The sequence below is a fragment of the Gobio gobio genome, assembly GCF_949357685.1.
Source record: "Gobio gobio genome assembly, chromosome: 10".
Classification (NCBI taxonomy): Eukaryota; Metazoa; Chordata; class Actinopteri; order Cypriniformes; family Gobionidae; genus Gobio; species Gobio gobio.
This window is the reverse complement of record NC_137116.1, coordinates 46,150,147-46,169,275: the sequence shown is the minus strand read 5'-3', so window position 1 is coordinate 46,169,275 and position 19,129 is coordinate 46,150,147. Positions and strand designations below refer to the sequence as shown.

At 38.9% G+C, this 19,129-nt stretch overlaps 1 protein-coding gene across 3 annotated transcripts in view; it reads right to left on the bottom strand.

Moving 5' to 3' along the window:
• The window catches only part of prkcz (protein kinase C, zeta), a 185,946-nt gene that overhangs the window by 59,189 nt on the left and 107,628 nt on the right, over positions 1-19,129 (bottom strand). For all 3 annotated transcript variants that reach the window (XM_079826712.1, XM_079826714.1, XM_079826713.1), the window contains one exon: positions 166-297. In XM_079826712.1, coding sequence (XP_079682838.1) covers positions 166-297 — 132 coding nt within the window. The remainder of the gene's footprint in view (positions 1-165; positions 298-19,129) is intronic.

The following is a 19,129-nucleotide window of genomic DNA, read 5'->3' as shown; positions in this document are numbered from 1 at the left end:
CATACAATGAAACAGTAATGAGATTTTCAACAGCTGAGGGTGTGCTTTTTTCAATGAAATGACAAATACAAGAAAACAAGAAAAATCCAATTTTCACTTTATGCTTTCAATATGACTTCATTTGAATTAAGATGATGAATATATTTAGAGCTGACTAAGACTCACCATATGCCTTTGACAGGTCAGTGAGACGAGCTTGTGACAGCGTTTATGGACCAGTAGCTTGCAGTTGATACACTTGTAGCCCTGACGCCCCAGTCCCCATATCCTCTCGCTGCAGTGGCCACAGTACGCTTTCTGAGAGAGACACAGACAGATATGACTACTGAAGTTAGACTATCGTTATCTATGATCAGTTTAGCAAGTCGAAACACTTCATGAATGAGTTAAGCTGTTTACAACAAACTTAAGTCAACTATGAAAGAAAAAAGCCTTACAGATATCACATGAGCTGAGTAATGAATTCAAAATTAAAATGAAGTAGAAAATAAATTAAATAAAGCATGAATACACTACTGTTCAAAAGTTTGGGGTTGGTAAGATTTTTTTAATCTTTTAATTAAAAAAAATTATTCAGTAAGGATGCATTTATGTTTTTTTTAATTTTCTATTCATCAAAGAATTCTGATAAAAGTTGTAACGTTGTTTCCACAGAAATATTAATATGTTCAACATTGATAATAATACGAAATCTTTTTTGAACACAAATCAGCCTATTAGAATGATTTCTGAAGGATCATGTGACTGAAGACTGATGCTGAAAATTCAGCTTTGCCATCACAGGAATGAATTAAGTTTTCAAATATATTAAAATAAGAAAAAAGTTATTCTAAATTGCAATAATTTTCACAATATTACAATTTTTATTGTGTTTTTGATCAAAAAAATGCAGCATTGGGGAGCATAAGCATTGGAACTGTGTGTAAAGTACATAGCAACAATTTCTGACAGGACGTTGGTCAGATAAATATAATGCACTGTAAAAAATAAAAACGGAAAATTTAATTTTCTGCCAGTAATTTTACAAAAAATTCTGTTAACCCTTAAAACACAAACTAATGCAATGTGTAATTCAAAATACAGGTAAAACACCTGTAAAAAAAAAACACAACAGCAACATTCCTTCATATTTCTACAGTACATTGTACCCTATTTTTTTAACTTTGTGTGCATCATACTTGTATCAATGTATTATTTACATTGTATGTATTGCTAAAATGGTAAGCTACCAGTGTCCAGCTAACACATGCATACTAAAAGCCTAGCTAATGATTTCAACAGATTTTGTTTAAAATCCAAGCACTCTGCTGACAGTGCTGTAACCAACATTAAGGTTTCAAACGAACACACACCTGCTCACACACACGCCCTGTGAGTCATAAATAAATGAAAATATCTTTAGCTCAGTTTGTTGTGAGGCTCCCCATCTGTCTGCTGGTGAGAGAGAATGACTTGAGAGGGACGCCATGCTTCAGTAAATGCTATATAAAAGCGTGATAGAAATAATACTGGTCAAAACTGTGGAATGATTAGCGAAACAAATACAGCAAAGGATGACATGGGCGAGACTAAGACAGAAGCTAGGCAAAAGTCTGCTGTCCATGTGATCAGCAAACCGTCCACCAGGGGGCTCTAACAGCAGGACTTTAGTGCTCCATGTAGCATAATCCTATTAAAATATGCTAATCTTTCATTAATGGTCATGCTCTTCCTCTGACAGTTTCCCCTCTCTGCCATAGCAGATAACGGAGCATCATCTGTTTAACGGACCTTCAAACGAACCCTCAGAGAAGGACTCTATGGATACAAGATGCTCTTCTTGTCAGTGCTTGACGTTTCCTCCGCGTTTCCTCGACTCTATTTCACAGCTCCGTGAGCATGTCATGATCCCTGTGCTGCTGCTGGTGAAGTTTTAGACAACGCTTTCTCGCCATCTAAGGAGATGTTCACCTGCTGCAGTGATTTCTCTCCATCTTTGAAGCCTCCAGCCCTGATGAATGACCTATATTTTCATGGCGCTTTCTGTCAGGTGCTCAATTTATGTAACTAGGGTTAAACGTTCGGAAATCAGGGCTTGAAAGTAGCACACACATCATCTAAGGCTTGAAGCTGGCGTCAGGAAATAAACATGCTCCTTGTGATTACGGATGGGAATAGTAAAGAATTTAACCATTCTGGTTCATTAATGATTCCATTAACAATTATTTTAGTTCATGAAAGGAATAAATATTTGCGGGGGGGAAATTAATTCCATTACCGATAGCCAAATGATGATATTATTTAGTTTGTTTTCAATGCGTTTTTAATAGTACTTGCAAAATGTAAAATGTGTGTATAATGTTTCCTAAACCTTGTCAAAGGAACAAGTCAGTCACAGTGATTTCAGTCTCACAGTTAGTTGTAAGCTATACGTTTGAATCACTAAAAAGAACCAGCTCATTAGAGTCATTCATTCTCTAATTGGACTACACTGGTTGCCATATAAGTGTCTGATTCCGTAAAAAGAAGTGACTCATAAAAATCAGTCATTCTCTAACCAGACCATACTGGATGTCCTGTACAATATGTGTTTGATTCAGTAAAAAGAACAGACTCCTAGGAGTCAGTCATTCACTGACCAGATCACACTGGTTGACCTGTATGCGTTTGATTCACTCAAAAGATCCTGCTCATAAGAGTCATTTGTTTGTGAATCACACAGATAAAAATTATTCTGTGGTGAAGTAAATACTACAGAAAAAGCATGCAATATCAATTCAAGCATCTAGAAATTAAATCTTAAAAATCAACGTTATAAAATGAAGTAAAACCTACTCAACTTTTCTGATACTAGTGTTCCCCTCATGCAGTGGGGTATAAATAATTAATAATGTTGCATTTTCACAGTTGTATTTACAGTTTTATCATTGCTTTTGTTGTTAGGTTTAGCAACTTGCCACTTTGTGACATCTGGAGTTCATACATATTCATACTCAAAAAAGATCCATTGAATGTTACCATCATTGTGTATTGTGTACCGAGTATTGAGGTCTCTGTGTTTGGGTGGGTACTGCGTTACTTCTATTATGTAGACATGGTGTCTACACAATTTCTATTGCATTATTTATTTACAACCCCAAATCAGAAAAAGTTGGGACAGTATGGAAAACGCAAATAAATAAAAAAGAAGTGATTTCTAAATTTACTTTGACTTGTATTTCATTGCAGACAATATGAACAAAAAATATTTCATGTTTTGTCTGGTCAACTTCATGTCATTTGTAAATATGCATCCTTTCCTGTCATTCAGACCTGCAACACATTTCAAAAAAAGTTGGGACAGTAAAGCATTTACCACTTTGTAATGTTGCCATTCCTTTTCACAACACTTAAAAGACGTTTAGGGACTGAAGACACCAAGTGATGAAGTGTTTCAGGTGTAATTTTGTCCCATTCGTCCTGCAAACAAGTCTTAAGGTGGGCAACAGTACGGGGTCTTCGTTGTCGCATTTTGCGCTTTAAAATGTGCCACACATTCTCTATTGGAGACAGGTCGGGACTGCAGGCAGGCCAGTCAAGTACCCGTACCCTCTTCCTCCGAAGCCAGGACTTTATAATGTGTGCAGAATGTGGTTTTGCATTGTCTTGTTGAAATATGCATGGACGTCCCTGGAAAAGATGTCTTCTTGAAGGCAGCATATTATGCTCCAAAATCTCTATGTACTTTTCAGCATTAATGGTGCCTTCACAGAAGTGCAAGTTACCTTTGCCAAGGCCACTGACACAACCCCATACCATGACAGACCCTGGCTTTTGGACTTGTTGCTGGTAACAGTCTGGATGATCCTTTTCTTCTTTGGTCCGGAGCACACGGTGTCCATTCCTCCCAAAAAATACCTGAAATACTGATTCATCTGACCACAGTACACGTTTCCACTGAGTGATGGTCCATCCCAGATGCCTCCGAGCCCAGAGAAGTCGACGGCGCTTCTGGACACTGTTAACACAGGGCTTCCTTTTGGCACAGGACAGTTTTAACTGGCATTTGTGGATGTAACTACGTATTGTGGTACTTGACAAAGGTTTGCCAAAGTAGTCCTGAGCCCATGTGGTGATATCGCTTATAGATGAATGACGATTCTTGATGCAGTGCCGCCTGAGGGATCGGAGATCACGGTTATTCAGCTTAGGCTTGCGCCCTTGTCCTGTACGCACTGAAATTCCTCCAGATTCCTTGAATCTTTTAATTATGTTATGCACTGTTGAATGTGAAATATCCAAATCTCTTCCTATCTTTCTTTGAGGAACATTGTTTTTAAACATTTCAATAATTTTCTCACGTATTTGTTGGCAAACTGGCGATCCTCGGCCCATCTTTGCTCCTAAAGGATTAGACCTTTCTTGGATGCTGCTTTTGTACCAAATCATAATTATAATCACCTGTTGCCATCACCTGTTTCAAATCACATCATTATTTAACCGTTTTACCTCATTACTAGCCCTAAATTGCTCCTGTCCCAACTTTTTTTGAAATGTGTTGCAGGTCTGAATGACAGGAAAGGATGCATATTTACAAATGACATGAAGTTGACCGGACAAAACATGAAATATTTTGTGTTCATATTGTCTGCAATGAAATACAAGTCAAAGTAAATTTAGAAATCACTTAGTTTTTTTTTATTTGCGTTTTCCATACTGTCCCAACTTTTTCTGATATGGGGTTGTAGATGCTAAACCAGCCTGCAGTGACAATGAGAATTGGAAGGAAATAAATACATATTTAGGTGGTGTAATATTATCCATTGTGGATCAAATTGATTACTGCTATCTCAGTGGGTCGAAGGCGTTGCCTAGTAATCTAGAACATTAAAACATAAGTGGTGTGAAAATGACACCATAATCTGGTTTTACCTAAACAATTTTTGGCAACAAGGGATTGTAAATAACTAAATAAGTAGTTTATGTAATTCCATTTGAAATTTACTTAAAAACTTGCGGGGGAAAAAATGAAGGGGGGGGGGGGGGTCCAATGCTATTTCATGCATTCTGACTTATTTACACTGTTAAAGAGTTGGATTCTCATGCTAAACATGGCCAAAATTTCAAAATGCCCAAATACACTCCTTCAGGATTTGAATACGTTTTAGAACGTTTTTTCGAGTATGGCCCTATATGACGTCATAAAGGGTGGAACTGCTTGTATGGGTACTTCTCCCGGATGAGCATGCGCACATCAACCAATCAACCAGAGCGAGAGCAAGAGCACATCCATCAACGAGCTTCGTTCGGTTACGGTAGCCATCGGAAGCGCTGTCATTTGGTTCTTTGACCACAAAATCAACATTGCCACCAAAGAAGTGTGTTTTTGGTTGTGAGGGAAAGATAACCTTGTTCAGCTTCCCAAATAACACAGCGTTAAGAAAACAGTGGATGCAGTTTGTTTTTCCAGAGCAGCAACGGAGTTCTGCAAGTGTGTTCGTTTGTTCACGGTCATGAGTCGAAACTGCAGGCGGTGAGTGAAACTGCATCAAATGTCTGTGTTTTGTTGGCAATCGTCACGTAAGTGCATACAATGTAAACAACACAAATGTATAGTGAATCGTAAGTGATCCAGGGATAATGCCATGATGTATTGTGGTGTGTGTGTGTGTGTGTGTGCGCTTGTGACTCCGCCCACTGCACGCCAACATGAGTTCGGCTGTTTTCGGAAAGAATCGTTACAGCGTATCTGTCTTTTATAAATTGTAAAACAAAAAAAAAACTAAAGACTCTTCAGAGATATGAAGGATGCAATACTACTCTATAGGTATTCGAGATTAACATGAGACTGGCAGAAACTGTGTGTGTTGTGTGTTATGTACCCTTTAAGTCAATTTTACTTATTTTTTCAGTGCAGAGTACACTGGTTGCACTGCATGTGTTTGATTCACAAAAAAAAACAGCTCACAAGAGTAATTCGTTGTGAAATCAATCTTCACTGGTCACGTTGTGTCTGATTCATTAAAAAGGACCGGCTCATTAAAATAGCAATAGTAGTAATAGTATTCATTATAAAATTTGCTCTGTTTTGTGCTGTAGATCCAGTAGAAGTGTTGCGGTGCCAGTAAATAGTGGTGTAGGAAACACTGTCAGAGTACTTTAGTATGCTGTTCTGTCCACAGAAGAATGTACCAACAAAAAATGTTAAAGGGGTGATGAATTGAGACATCAACTTTCCTTTGAGCCTTTGATATATAAAAGTTAATCGTGATATAAGAATATCCTGTATGTTTCAGAGCTGAAAACTTCCTTTTTAGTCAAAGAAAAGCTTTTATAGACACCAGGCCCAGAAAACGAGAGATCTCACAATATGTCGACCATTGACGTAATAGGACGCAGAAGCACCGCCTCAAGCCCGCCCACCGACTCGTGGAGCTAAACGGGTCGCGCTACCGAGCAATAAACATGCCGGTTCCAGCTCTCGTGCGCAAGACATTGCGCGTTTGTTCGCTTCATTTCACAGCGGAATCGATTGTAAACAAGATACAGGTCGAGACTGAATTTGCAGACATATTGAGATTAACACACAATGCTGTGCCTTCTATATTGGATCCGACAGGAACGGTGCAACACACTTATGTGAGTTAAACATGTTTTTATATGTGTTTGTATTGCATTGTTACAGATCGTTTGATATCTATTGATTACATACCTTAGTACGCGGTCACAGGCTGGAGAAGGTGTTATTGGTTCATTCGTGATCAGACTCGGACTTGTAACGCCAGTGCTCGCAAAGGCTAAAGTCCCGGGGCTATGTGCTTTTCAGACGGGCTATCACCGGCAGGCTATACAGGGAGTGCAGAATTATTAGGCACGTTGATTTTCTGATCATATTTTTTTTCCAGGCACATTTGACCAATTCCAAACCACAGTAATCCTAATAACTACTATTGATTTAGTATTTAATAATGTATAAGTGATATATAATTGTTCATGAAGGCTGGAAATGAAAAACACCTTATATTCAGGTGTGCAGAATTATTAGGCATGTTTTCTTTTACAGATAAATTGAGCCAAAAAAGAGATTTAACTCAGACTGAAAAGTCAAAAAGTATTAAATGCCCATGAGAAGGATGCAATACTAATGCAATACTAGACATTGCAGTTAAGGCGTGTCCATTGGACAGTGAAATGCTCGTTGGGTCAGCAGGGTCAGACAAAAACATGTGGCGGAGAAAAGACACCTGTTAACTGCAAAAGAATTAAGAATTAAGGTGAAGAATTAAGGGTGAAACCATCAGGAACCCTTTAGTCTCCAGCGCCACCATTTTCCAAAGCTGCAACCTACCTGGAGTCTCCAGAAGTGCAAGGTGTCAGGATCTCAGAGACTTCAGTTAGGTAAAGAATCCTAAAAAATGACCCCCACTAGATAAGAATCACAAGCTGAAGTGTTGTAAAATACATGAAGAAGGTTTTTTTATAGGCTTTATGGACAGATAGGTTGAGAGTGACTCTTGAAGGACCAGCACCACATCCTCTAGTACCACTGTTTGAAGAATTCATCTTCCAGAATCTGGCAGTACGTTTTGGGAGTTCATTTTTAGGACTTCAGGATGGACTAAAATGAACTCCCAAAATGTACTGCCAGATTCTGGAAGATGAATTCTTCAAACAGTGGTACTAGAGGATGTGGTGCTGGTCCTTCAAGAGTCATTCTCAACCTATAAAACCTATAAAGCCTATAAAAAAGCAGGCTTCATGTATTTTACAACACTTCAGCTTGTGATTCTTATCTAGTGGGGGTCATTTTTTAGGATTCTTTACCTAACTGAAGTCTCTGAGATCCTGACACCTTGCACTTCTGGAGACTCCAGGTAGGTTGCAGCTTTGGAAAATGGTGGCGCTGGAGACTAAAGGGTTCCTGATGGTTTCACCCTTAATTCTTCACCTTAATTCTTAATTCTTTTGCAGTTAACAGGTGTCTTTTCTCCGCCACATGTTTTTGTCTGACCCTGCTGACCCAACGAGCATTTCACTGTCCAATGGTCATGCCTTAACTGCAATGTCTAGTATTGCATTAGTATTGCATCCTTCTCATGGGCATTTAATAATTTTTGACTTTTCAGTCTGAGTTAAATCTCTTTTTTGGCTCAATTTATCTGTAAAAGAAAACATGCCTAATAATTCTGCACACCTGAATATAAGGTGATTTTCATTTCCAGCCTTCATGAACAATTATATATCACTTATACATTATTAAATACTAAATCAATAGTAGTTATTAGGATTACTGTGGTTTGGAATTGGTCAAATGTGCCTGGAAAAAAAATATGATCAGAAAATCAACGTGCCTAATAATTCTGCACTCCCTGTAGTGAAATAACATTCCTTTCTTGCGCGTGTGTGTGTACGGTTTGCGATTATATTCACAGAGATATTTTTCGAGCCCTGTGAACGTTTCTCCAGACGCTTTCAAAACAATTCCTCACGTGTACTGACAGGGGAGCGGAAACACATTAAATATGTAAATCTTATCCTTATCCAAGTCTTCAGTTCAGCACGCCCATCAAAACGGAGCGTTTTTCAGAGAGCCTCAAAACCAAGGCAGAAAATAGCCTATTACTTATTCATTACGATGTTTCTGAATGTAAAAACCACGCGAACGTCATAGGTTGACCTCAGACAACAGTATACAAAATAAAAAAGCCAGTTCATGACGCCTTTAACAAAACAGAAATTCTACCTAATTAGTCAGTTTGTGGAGAAGCGATGTATCTGAAATCCAGCAGTGTATCAACACCTAATCTTTTGCTTTTGGCTGAACTAGCACAAAAAACGTCCTGTGTTTTGACAGGGAATGAAAAACAGAGAAAAGAAGTATTACATTTCTCAACGTGTCTGTTATTCCTGACCAAAATCTCAGGATCTTCCACAAGGACGACTAGAAGGCAGCATCGGATCACCAATCAACAGGAAATGATCAAAGAAGAACATCATGAATCCACCTGAAGCTATATGCACTGACTCTGTGCTGTTATTCTTAGAAACATGTGCAATCTTTCATATAAACATCTCTCTCTCTTATTCTCCCCCCCTCTCGCATCTGAATCCTAGCACAGCTTCCACCCCATGGACTTTTTTAACATATCGAGCCAGCGCTGCTAAGCAAACGCAGTGCCAGAGAAACAATGTGTATCTGCACCCATTTAAAACACATCAAGTCTGCACATATCGGACTTCCATTCAGGACAGTGGATTAAACTTTAAACCCAACCAATTGTCCCCAACAAAAAGCAAACATTTAATAGGGTCTTCAGGGCCGAGCGTGTGCGCCACGTATCCCAGATACAGCAGGGATATCATGGGAATGTAAGGCAAGACCCTGTACTATCTAAAGACTTGAAACTACTGCCACTGTTGTCTGAATACAGCAACTGAAATGTCTAAATAAGCCTTTGTTTGTGTTGTTGTGATTAAGAGAGAAAAATAAGGAAATTAGCAAAAACGTGTCAATCAGAATTCATCATGATTTATATGATCAGCAAATTTACATATCAGCCTTATATGGTAATGAGTGTTGTAGTGTGGGTGTTGTTCATCTTTAAACTCTTTAATATGCGAAGAGGTTAGCCAATCACAAAAGAAGTAATTTACATAAAAATGTATACAACTCTTAAATGTCAGAGAAAGGGTGGAAAATAGTCTTTCAAAAATAATCAGGCCTGTTCTTGGTGCAAAAGCCCTTGACTAAAATTATAATTGGACTTTAAAAAAGAAAAGAGGATTGATATGAATTTGGCCTCTTAAAATATGAAGTATAAGTGGGTGGGACAGAGTATTATCCCAAATCCAGACAAGAGAACAGCTCATTTCAATTTCACTTTCAATATTAAAGTTGTTTTTGAATTAAGTTGTCATAAAATGTCTAAATTAATTAATTAATTATATAATATGCAGACAACCACACATATCAATATTTGCAAATAGACAAAGATCATTTAAAGAAAGTGGTACAAATTTTTTTTGCCATATTGAATAAACTATACTAAATTCAATTGTCCCAAATGAAGACAAGAGAACAGCACATTTCTAGCCTTTTTTAATTTCACTTCCAATAAAGCGGTGTTTAAATTAAGGTTCTCAATTGACTATTAAAAATAATACTATTGAATAATTCGAAAAAATGATTTAAATTACATAATATGCAGATTAATTAAGTGAATAAATTAAGCACAAATAAAAAAATCAATAAATAAATGGGGAGGGGGGGGGGTCAATAAATAAAATAAAAACAAAAATCTATCAATAAATAAATAAATTCCAAAAAATAAGATAATTCAAAGACAATTATTATGGCAGATCAATAAAGTATAAATAAGCAAATAGACAAAAAGTGCATGGTCAATACATTTTTCCATATTAATTCATGAATCATTAAGACATTCATTTGACAGCGCAAATCTGAATAATTTATAAGTACGTCATGTAGAGCAGGACATGGAAAAGCAACGGTTGAAAATGACCAGAGACACAACTTAAAAAATTCATGCAAACTTTTAACCCAGCAGAAGAATATCTGTCTCCTTTTTGCAGCTCACTATTTTTTTTATGAGGAGCAAGAAAAAGCACCAAGAGAGGATCAAACGTTTATGTCAGACTTTTTCACATGCGCACCCCCACACACACAGCCCTCCTCGCCTGCCTCTGTATTTTTCACTTCCTCTCCACCTAATCCTCCCTCTCTGTCTCTTTTGTAAAGAGGGAATAAAACATGTCTAATTCAAAGCCCTCCATGTCATTCAGCAGTTTCTAAAACACACACACTCCAGAGCCATAAGTGGGACACTGACGATAATTACAAGGACCTGAGGCTCTTCAAAATGTGACATCATCTGTGAATCGTCCGCATCAGAGTGCTGTCCCGCAGCCTGATCAGCCCAAAAACGCCCACGTAGATGGCACACACATTCTGATCACACACACACACACACTAATCACAATCTTATATATGCTCAGATCTCAAAACAAACGGACTGAGGCTCATCAACCGGTGTTCAAGTTTGAAAGGAATGCGAAGCATGCTTGGCAGAACTAGCACAGAACAAGGAAAAATCCTGAGAAAGACATTTTCATTGAAAAGCACACGAGCAAGTAAAAATAGTCTTTTTGCTCACATAGGAGAACACTATGTAACTGCTTCACCAGGAAAATAAAAACTGATGGATGAGAAAAAGCATGGGAGAAAGACACAGAGTGTGATTTCATCCTGTTCCCTCACGACTTGGCAAACGCTCCACGGCATCCTTACAGCACTGCAGAGCTGGATCACACTCATCATGAGGATTCACCCGAGATGCCTTACAAATGATACAACCGGGATGGATTTCTGAGAGCTGGATGAAATAGATTTCCTTTTACGCTGGGCTCCATGATGTTAATTTGATAGGGATGTTGGCCACGATCCCTTAAACGACTACACACAGAATGCAATGGAGGCAAAATGTACAATTTGTCTAATGAAACAGAACATGCCTTAAACTAATGAAGGGACTGAACACTGAGGTTGATGGTATATTTGATAGTTAGGTCCTAAATATATACACACACATACACTATATTGCCAAAAGTATTGGGACACCCCTCCAAATCATTGAATTCACGCGTTTCAATCACTTCCATGACCACAGGTGTATAAAATCAAGCACATAGGCATGCAGGCGCTTCTACAAACATTTGTGAAAGAATGGGTCGCACTCAGGAGCTCAGTGAATTCAAGCGTGGTGCCGTGATAGGTTGCCACCTGTGCGATAAGCCAATTAGTGAAATTTCCTCACTACTAAATATTCCACGGTCAACTGTTAGTGGTATTATAACAAAGTGGAAGCAATTGGGAACAAAAACAACTCAGCCACGAAGTGGTTGGCCACGTAAAATCACAGAATGGGGTCAGCGCATACTGAGGCGCACAGTGCACAGACATCACCAACTTTCTCAATAGCTACAGACCACCAAACTTTGTGTGTTCTTCAGATTAGCTCAAGAACGGTGTGTAGAGTTTCATGGAATGGGTTTCCATGGCCGAGCAGCTCATCCAAGCCTTACATCACCAAGTGCAACGCAAAGCGTCGGATGCAGTGGTGTAAAGCACACCATCACTGGACTCTAGAGCAATGGAGACGTGTTCTCTGGAGTGACGAATCACGCTTCTCTGCCTGGCAATCTGATGGACGAGTCTGGGTTCGGCGGTTGCCAGGAGAACGATACTTGCCTGAGTGCATTGTGCCAAGTGTAAAGTTGGGTGGAGTATGGTGTGGGGTTGTTTTTCAGGGGTTGGGCTTGGCCCCTTAGTTCCAGTGAAATGAACTCTTCATGCTTCAACATACCAAGACATTTTGGATAATTTCATGCTCCCAACTTTGTGGGAACAGTTTGGGGATGGCCCCTTCCTGTTCCAACATGACTGCGCACCAGTGCACAAAGCAAGGTCCATAAAGACATGGATGAGCGAGTTTGGTGTGGAGGAACTTGACTGGCCTGCACAGAGTCCTGACCAGAGGTATCAAAAGTATTCACATTCATTACTCAGGTAGAAGTATAGATACTAGGGTTTAAAAAGACTTCTGTAGAAGTTGAAGTATCAACTCAAGCTTTTTACGTGTAAAAGTACTGGTTTAAAAACTACTTAATGTATAAAAGTAAAAGTAATATAAGGGGGAAAAATGCCATTAAGGACAAAAGCTCCACAAGGGCCTATAGTGCACTACCCCACCTCCTCAAAAAAACATTTTCTAAAGGCCATAATGACTATAATGTTATATTAAAATGTTAATGTTGAAATTTAGGATGCACTAGGCTACCTGTTTCAGCCGCATATATGCCCATTGAAAATGAACGCATTTAGTATAATGCAAATACATTAAAGAACCATATATGTGTACTACTGAGCATTAACGTGTTTCATGTAGCGGAAGATATGATGACTAGTTTCCTATAACTATTGTAATGGTGTAAAAAGTCTGCATGTTATCAATAACCTTTATTGGAATGTAAATGTACATGTGTAATCAGTGTTGCCAGTTTGGGTCGATGATTTCCAGCCCAAAAGCTCAACAAAACACGCCCACTCCAAGAAAAAAACACCCAAAACTTAAACTGACAAAATAATGTGATATTATTTATTGCCATACCAATCAAGGTTGATAAGTACCATTTTATCTAAAAAAATAAAATAAGAAAACGGATCAAACATGACTATGTCCAGGTGGAAACTGTCAAAACGGCAATCCCTCAGAAAATCACACACATCATTTTCAATGTCAACAGTAAGAATAAGCTAATTTAAGTGCAAAAAGTGCCCAATATATGAGATCGAAAAAAGCTACGTAATTAACAGGTTTTTTACACGTTGATGCACATACCACCACTGGACAATAATCCGCCAACAAAAAAAAATAACAATGCGCTTACCTTTGTGTTGCGCTTCGCTTTGACAAAACTACAGTACGTCTTTCGTGAAGTACATAGAACACGCACTTAGCACAGTCAAAACGGATTAATTGTTGATTCAAACCTCTTTCAGCAGCTGTCGGTGTTGCTAGTTGCAGATGTCCTGAGTGTGTATATGAGTCATGGTTATATTTATAGAGTCTTCGAGTCACAGGGGGTGGGGGGGTGGGCGGTGGGCACTTGGTGCCCTACGCGCAGCGGCGTGATGCGCATGGTGGGAGCAGCGGCACTGATACCACTTTAGTTTAGCGATCACTTGAATATACAGCTACAAGTTATCGTGCTAAAAACCTGGCTGTGATTCATGAATGAGCACGTCTGCCTGCAGATCGCTGATTGGCTGAAAGTGCGTGCCCGTCGGCGACGTCAACACCAATGCCAGCTGACTCTTCGTGGGCCTGTGTGTGTCACAATGACTGATTTTATGGAGTGCATGCACACTTGAGTTTTGTTTAATAAGCAATTCGACTATACAATTTAGATTTTTTAAAACCGCCGAACTGACCCCAAACTAGGGCTGAACGATATATCGTTATCGTATCTATATCTAGATATGAACTTTCAAGATATTACTATCGAAAAAAGCAACGATATAGACGATATAGATTTCCCCTCTCCACGCTCGCCCTGCATACAGCAAACATCAGTTTAACGAGTGCCCTTGAATGCACCGCTAAAGCCAGCGCGCACACACTACCAGGGACGTGGGAACTATATTGTGAGAGGGGGGGCGGCGTTTCCATGGTGACGCGTCATTGCTTGTCACGTGACACACCGCAGCAGCAACAGTGCTGAATGAATGATGATCTGCTTTTATGTCATTTTTTCCTTTTTTTATTCAGAATATTCACAAATGTGTTAGCTATGGCATGAAATATCTGATATTCCGATTGTCAAATACATGCAAGTGGAAGTATATTGTTGTTTAAACACCTTTTATAACTATCGCGTTAGTTGAGCTGTATGCGCGATGGGTGCCGCCGTGTTAGTTTGTGCCGCAGACGCAGTTCAGAGAATCGGATCCGTTGGATTTACAACCTCTATGGTTTACAACACGTGAATTCATCCACTTCTCCCGAAATACTTAAAAGTAAGTGGCTGGTGAACTGGGAATAGAATAGAGTAAACATTGAAGTTACTTACACAATGTGTTTCTGATATGAATAAAACGTGTCGAATTATAATGGAATGGAAAGGATTATTATTACCTCTTCCATAGACATCAGTGTGTATTTTACAAACTCTAAATGTATTGTTTTTTTAGTACTTATGTGAATTTATATGTTTGAAACCTAAAATAAAGAGTATGTGGTTGAAAACACTGAAAAGTTGTGATATATGACCGCTCTGAGCACGCCTGTCTCAGTGTCTCTGGCTAAATTCAACATTTGAATTTAGCAGTTGATCATGTGATGCACTTGATCATACACTCCAGGGACCGTATGTGCGAAAGGCTTAAAAACAATACATTTTCTGACACAAATATTTGAAATGCAGGCTTAAATAAAACACATTTTAATTCAGATTCTGGTTTTCACCGAACACGTAGTCATATCGTATTGTATCGATATCGAGATATCTGGCATGAAAATCGAGATATGAAATTTTGTCCATATCGTTCAGCCCTACCCCAAATGAGCCCAAATTTTGTCCACCCGCCCAAACCCATTTTTACCCGCACAATCAAATTCAAAACCACCCAATTGGGCGGGAACCTGTCCAATCTGGCAACACTGTGTGCGATGCTTATATCATCATATAACATTATAACATCAGTGCATGATCTCACAAATGCGCTTCTAGAAGAATGGTCAAAAACTCCCATAAACACACTCCTAACCCTTGTGGAAAGGAGTTGAAGCTGTTACAGCTGCAAAGGGTGGGCCAACTCCATATTAAACGTCATTAAAGTCAGTACATTAGGCAGGCATCCCAATGCGTTTGGCAATATAGTGTATGTACCACAAACACCACACCTGCCACCACCATCGCAACGGCAACAGATGCCACTTTCAATGCGCAAATTTTTTTTAAGCGCTTTCATAATCTCAAATTTGAAGAAAATCTGCTTCTCTTACAACCCCTTAAATGGTTATCATTGGTGTCTGAAGGTGAAGGTTAAGCGTTAAGTGTTTGTTATCTCTGTCAATTGTGTTGAAAATACAGGTCAGTCGGCTAAGAGATGAGAGAAACCCAGGCTTGGTTTTTATCGACCGTGCTCTCAGAAGAGCAAAGATGAGTGAAGTGCCTGGAAATGATCTCAGCACATTAACACACACACACACACACACACACACTATTAAAACACTTGCCATTAAAACAGTGCTATGACTGTCTAGAGTTTGTGCATGTCAATATCCATCACTTAATGCAAGTCATTTGAAATCGCCACTTTGTTTTCTTACCTGTTAAGGAAGGACATGCTAACAGTAGAGTTCAGACAAGGCTAGTCTTTTAAATCTTTTAAACATGCGTCAATTAATATCCACACAGAAAAGAAACCCTTCAGATCCAGCCCTCTGACATTCTCCCTTTCAAAATCATAAGATTAAAAATCACCACAAAAACACTGTAGATGTGAAGAATTACGACCATCCCTAGAAAATATCTATGTAACCGCTCAATTGCAGTTTGCTTAGTTTTGGTTCTGTTTCTTTTATTACAAGTACCTGATGTTTAGTTACGCTCTGAAGCTCCAACGGTCTGTCTGATACACCACAGACGCCACACACCTGCCACCTCCATTGCCAAAGAAACAGATGCCAATTTCCTTATTTATGACATCATAAATTAATCTCTGTGAACTACAGACTCAAATGTAAGGGAAATCTCCACCTCTTATCATTCCAGACGCGATCAAAGAGCCAAAACAACATGGACAAGCGGAAATAATCTCAGAAAAACTACTCAAGTCTTGTGTCGTTCCGCCACATTACAGGAAAATAAACTTCTAGAAGTAGCAATAGGCTTTGAAATGCATCTGTATTGGTTGTGGGAAGGATGTGACTTGATTATTCTGCTCAGAAAGGATGTCACACATATGATAGATGAAAAGCACATGGTGAGACAGTGAGACGGTGAGAAAAAAAAAGTGATGGGTAAAACTGAATCTGTTATATAGCCTTTAAATGGATTTGTTACAGATTCTACATGTCCTGTCTTTCCAAAGAGGGCTGAGAAAACAGACAGAGATACAGAGGTGATGATGGGAGGGAGGGAACGAGTCAGATCCTTAAAAGAAGGACAGAGGGAAGAAAAAAACATGACCTCCTTCTGATCTATCCCTTGTTTCTATGGCGAATGAGAGGAGAGAGAAGTGGAAAAGTAGCAGGATGGCAGAATGTGTTCTCAGAGAGAGATGCGGCCACAGGAAGTTACTCTGAAGTTGAATGGACTCCGACTACAAGCTGACTACTTATTATTGAATACTATTTAAAATATATAGTGAAGTAGGTATTATGCAACGTTAAATGTAAATTAAATTTGAATATGCTACATTACTGTCAAAAGACTTAAATATATGTATATATAATATACATAAATATAATAACATACATACACACACAAATGTTATGTAAGCAAACACTAATGTTAGATGCGAAAATAAAAAAATTATAAAAATCAAATATAAATCAAATAATTTGATCTATTCGTGATTTAAATCTTCCATATATTACATTCACACAGAACATTTGCATAGCATGCACACTGCACAGTATACATGAAGGATGCTGCGCTGAACAATATTTTTGTAATTCAGTCTGGTGCCAATAGTAGCACAGAAATTATAAACTGTGTGCATCTTTAAACAGCCACCATTATCTTGGTCAAAAGTGGTTTACACTCATGGACTCAAATGGATGTCTGGGGTTTTTGCCCTGTCAGCCATCAGACGTTAGAGCTTTTCAGGAAATCTGAACAATTAGACCCTCTAGACATGATTTGGAATGATTTTGGAGACTGCTTATCTTGATGATGTCATCCTCCAGTTCAGCCATATTGTTCATAATGCGGTCAACCATCGATCACCTTATTAAGAAGAAATGAGAAGAGTAATCTATGCACATTAACATGACATGAGTGGGAGTTTTCTGAGGGCACTGAGCTCATCATGTGTCTCTCTAAGCCTCTCTGTTTTCTTCTTATCCTCTATCTCTGCTGAGGGGCATTGAAACATCTCCAAGAAAAGGGACATTTCAGTGTTCGCAAAAATAAAAAAGAACACTGTCCCTTCCAGTCTCTCCCATGTCTTTGTTCCTCCCTCCCTCTCTTCTATCAGTCCCCTTTGTGTTGTTTTGGTGTTCTTCTTTGTCTGGCACATGTTCTGCTCAGTTGAAGAATGAAGACTACTGCAGGAAGAGGTCTGCATTAACATAACAAACCCTCAAGGGATGATATCTGATTAAAGGCAGGGCATCGCTGCATAAAAGAGACGTCGCACTCAAGAGCCTCTGTCTATCTCTCTCTTGCATTCCTATCGGCTTTCTATCATTCAGTATGATAAACGTTTCACTCAAGCACTAGATTGGGTTGGAATGGGAGAACTGGGGACCAAACACAAACAGACCACTACACCACAACCACCAAAGAAAACAGTCAATACTACAGTTTAATATGCTAACAGTTGCTACTACTCATATCAATAGTCACTAGTAAATCTACAGATTTGTAACAGCCGTAGATATTCATCTTAAAGGGGTGATGAATTGAGAAATCAACTTTCCCTTGAGCTTTTGATGTATAAAAGGTCATGGTAATATAAGAATATCCTGTAAGTTTCAGAGCTGAAAACTTCCTTGTTAGTCAAAGAAAAGCTTTTATTGACACCAGGCCCAGAAAACGCTAGATCTCAGAATGTGCCCGGCTATGACGTCAGAGTGTAGTGAAGCACCGCCTCAACAGAAGAAGAACAACGCCTGATTCTGTAGCCCCGCCCACCGACTCGTGCCACTAACATAACACAGGACTACAGAGAGTGCTAAACCGCATTGGATTTCTAAACATACCACATAAGCTTCATTCGGATTCCAATATTATGAATGCATGGATGAACTATTTTTAATGAATATCCAGCTCACATGGGGAAGACATTGAGCGTCTGTTCTTTCATTTCACCGGATTCGTTTGTAAACAAGAGACTGGATTTACAGACAGGATGAGATTAACCACACTTATGTGAGTAAAAATGTTTTTTATATTTGATGGTATTGCATTGTTACAGATCGTTTGATATCTACTGATTATGTGTACATGTCTAACTGAACATTAGCACGCTGTCAAAGGCTGAAGAATCCTTTATTTGTAGTGTTGTTGGTTCATTGCGAATCGGGATCAGACTCGGACATGTATGGGCTAGGGCTCGCAAAGCCCAACGTCCCGGGGCTATGTGTTTTCCAGACGGGCTACCAAAACGTAAGCCCAGCCTGCCAAATGGCTATCTTAAATAGTAAAAAAACATTCCTTTCTTGATGTGCGTTCACTCTCTTGACTTGATATTTGAAGGAAAAATACAATTGCGGAAGTTTTGATCATGCAGTCTGCAATGTACTTGGCTTGTGTGTGTGTGTGTGTGTGTGTGTGTGTGTGTATATGTGTGTGTGTGGGCATGTTTTTGTGAAATATCAGGACACAAATGTGTATAATGACATAGGTATTACAAAAAGAG